Raw genomic sequence first — 1,405 nt, forward strand, 5'->3', positions numbered from 1 at the left:
GTTCAGCAGCGAGGCCAAAAGTGCATTTCTTCCCTCCCTCGTCCTTTGGCCTATGATTAAAAAAGAGGAGACGGAAACATCCTCCAGTTCACCAGCGGCAAGTCGGGAGATGGAAAATAGAAACAACCGGGGCTGGGGAAGACACGGCTGTCAGCTCGGATCTGTGCAGGGGGGAGGCAGTGTCCACCCCGGTGTGCGGTGGAGCTGGCTCTGCTCGTTGGCAGGCGCCCAGATGAGCGTCCCGTCCCTGCCCGGGGCCCCCCCCTCCCCCCCAGCCACGCCTGTCAAACCCAGACAAGTGTAAGATTCAGCCAGTTGGCCCCTAATTACCTCCTTGGCGTTAGCCCTAGGGCCACCTGTGACCCGGGACGCAAGTGCAGGCGCGCCAGGGTCTCCTGCTGCACGATGCTGCACCATGACGGACCCCGTTCTGGGCCAGTGTGCTGGGAAACATCGTGGGCTTGTCCTCCAGCCATGTGGGTGGAAGGGAGAGGACATTCCCCAGGCGTCCAGATCATCTCGAGGGGGTCAGGCTCTGCTGATGAGGTGCCCCCCCTTAACCTTGGCCTGTAGCCAGGCTCTGTGCCAAAGACCAGTGAGGGTGATGGGCGAGGAGAAGCGATGGGGTTGGGTCCAGCCGGGTGCTGGACACAGGTCCCTGTGGCCTGTTGTTCTAGCAGTCGCCGAGCTGGAGTTTGGGTGAAAGTCACTCAAGTTCAGGCAGCATCACAGCGCCAGGGAAGGTTGGGATCAGGAGGAAAGGGGACTCTTGGAGATGCCCTCCGCAAGGAGAAGCTTGAATGCATCTGCCAGGGAGCTCCACACAGATGGGTTGGAGGTGTTTCTCCTGTCCCTGTGGGACAGCAGAGAGGCTGTGCCAAATAGGGTGGCCACGGCCACCGTGCTGAAGGACCTCTCTCCCTGCCAGGCTCTCTTCGCGCTGTCCTCCATGCTGAGACACTTCCCCTACGCCCAGCAGCAGTTCCTCAAGCTGGGCGGCCTCCAGGTCCTCAGGAGCCTCTTCAGGCAGAAGGGGATGGAGACCCTCCACGTCCGTGTGGTGACCCTCCTCTACGACCTCATCGTGGAGAAGGTGAGGAGCCGGGAGGGAGTAGGGCTCAACTGGGCACCCCCTCCTGCACCCCTTCACCGAGCAGAGAGGCCATGGAGCATCCTCACAGGACAAGGGTGAGGAGGGGCCAATCCAGCATTGGTGCTGGCCCCGTGCTGTGGAGATGCGTTCCCTCCAGCCCACGGGTCACTGCTGCGGGGAGCGGGTGCCTGGGAGAGCCCAGAGCGAGCTTAAATCCTGATTATTTTTTTTTTTTGTTAGACTGCCGTTGTCATTTCCACCTGAGGGTGTTTAAATGAACGGCAGGGACCAGGGTGGGGGGAACGGGCACCA

The 1,405-nt window shown here is 61.1% G+C and overlaps 1 protein-coding gene across 1 annotated transcript in view; it reads left to right on the forward strand.

Moving 5' to 3' along the window:
• Positions 1-1,405, forward strand: part of SIL1 (SIL1 nucleotide exchange factor) — a 69,764-nt gene that overhangs the window by 66,762 nt on the left and 1,597 nt on the right. Inside the window, exon 8 of the mRNA XM_009873066.1 lies at positions 929-1,093. Within this exon, the coding sequence (XP_009871368.1) occupies positions 929-1,093 (165 nt within the window). The remainder of the gene's footprint in view (positions 1-928; positions 1,094-1,405) is intronic.

The sequence above is a fragment of the Apaloderma vittatum genome, unplaced genomic scaffold, assembly GCF_000703405.1.
Source record: "Apaloderma vittatum isolate BGI_N311 unplaced genomic scaffold, ASM70340v1 scaffold14287, whole genome shotgun sequence".
In the NCBI taxonomy this organism is placed as follows: Eukaryota; Metazoa; Chordata; class Aves; order Trogoniformes; family Trogonidae; genus Apaloderma; species Apaloderma vittatum.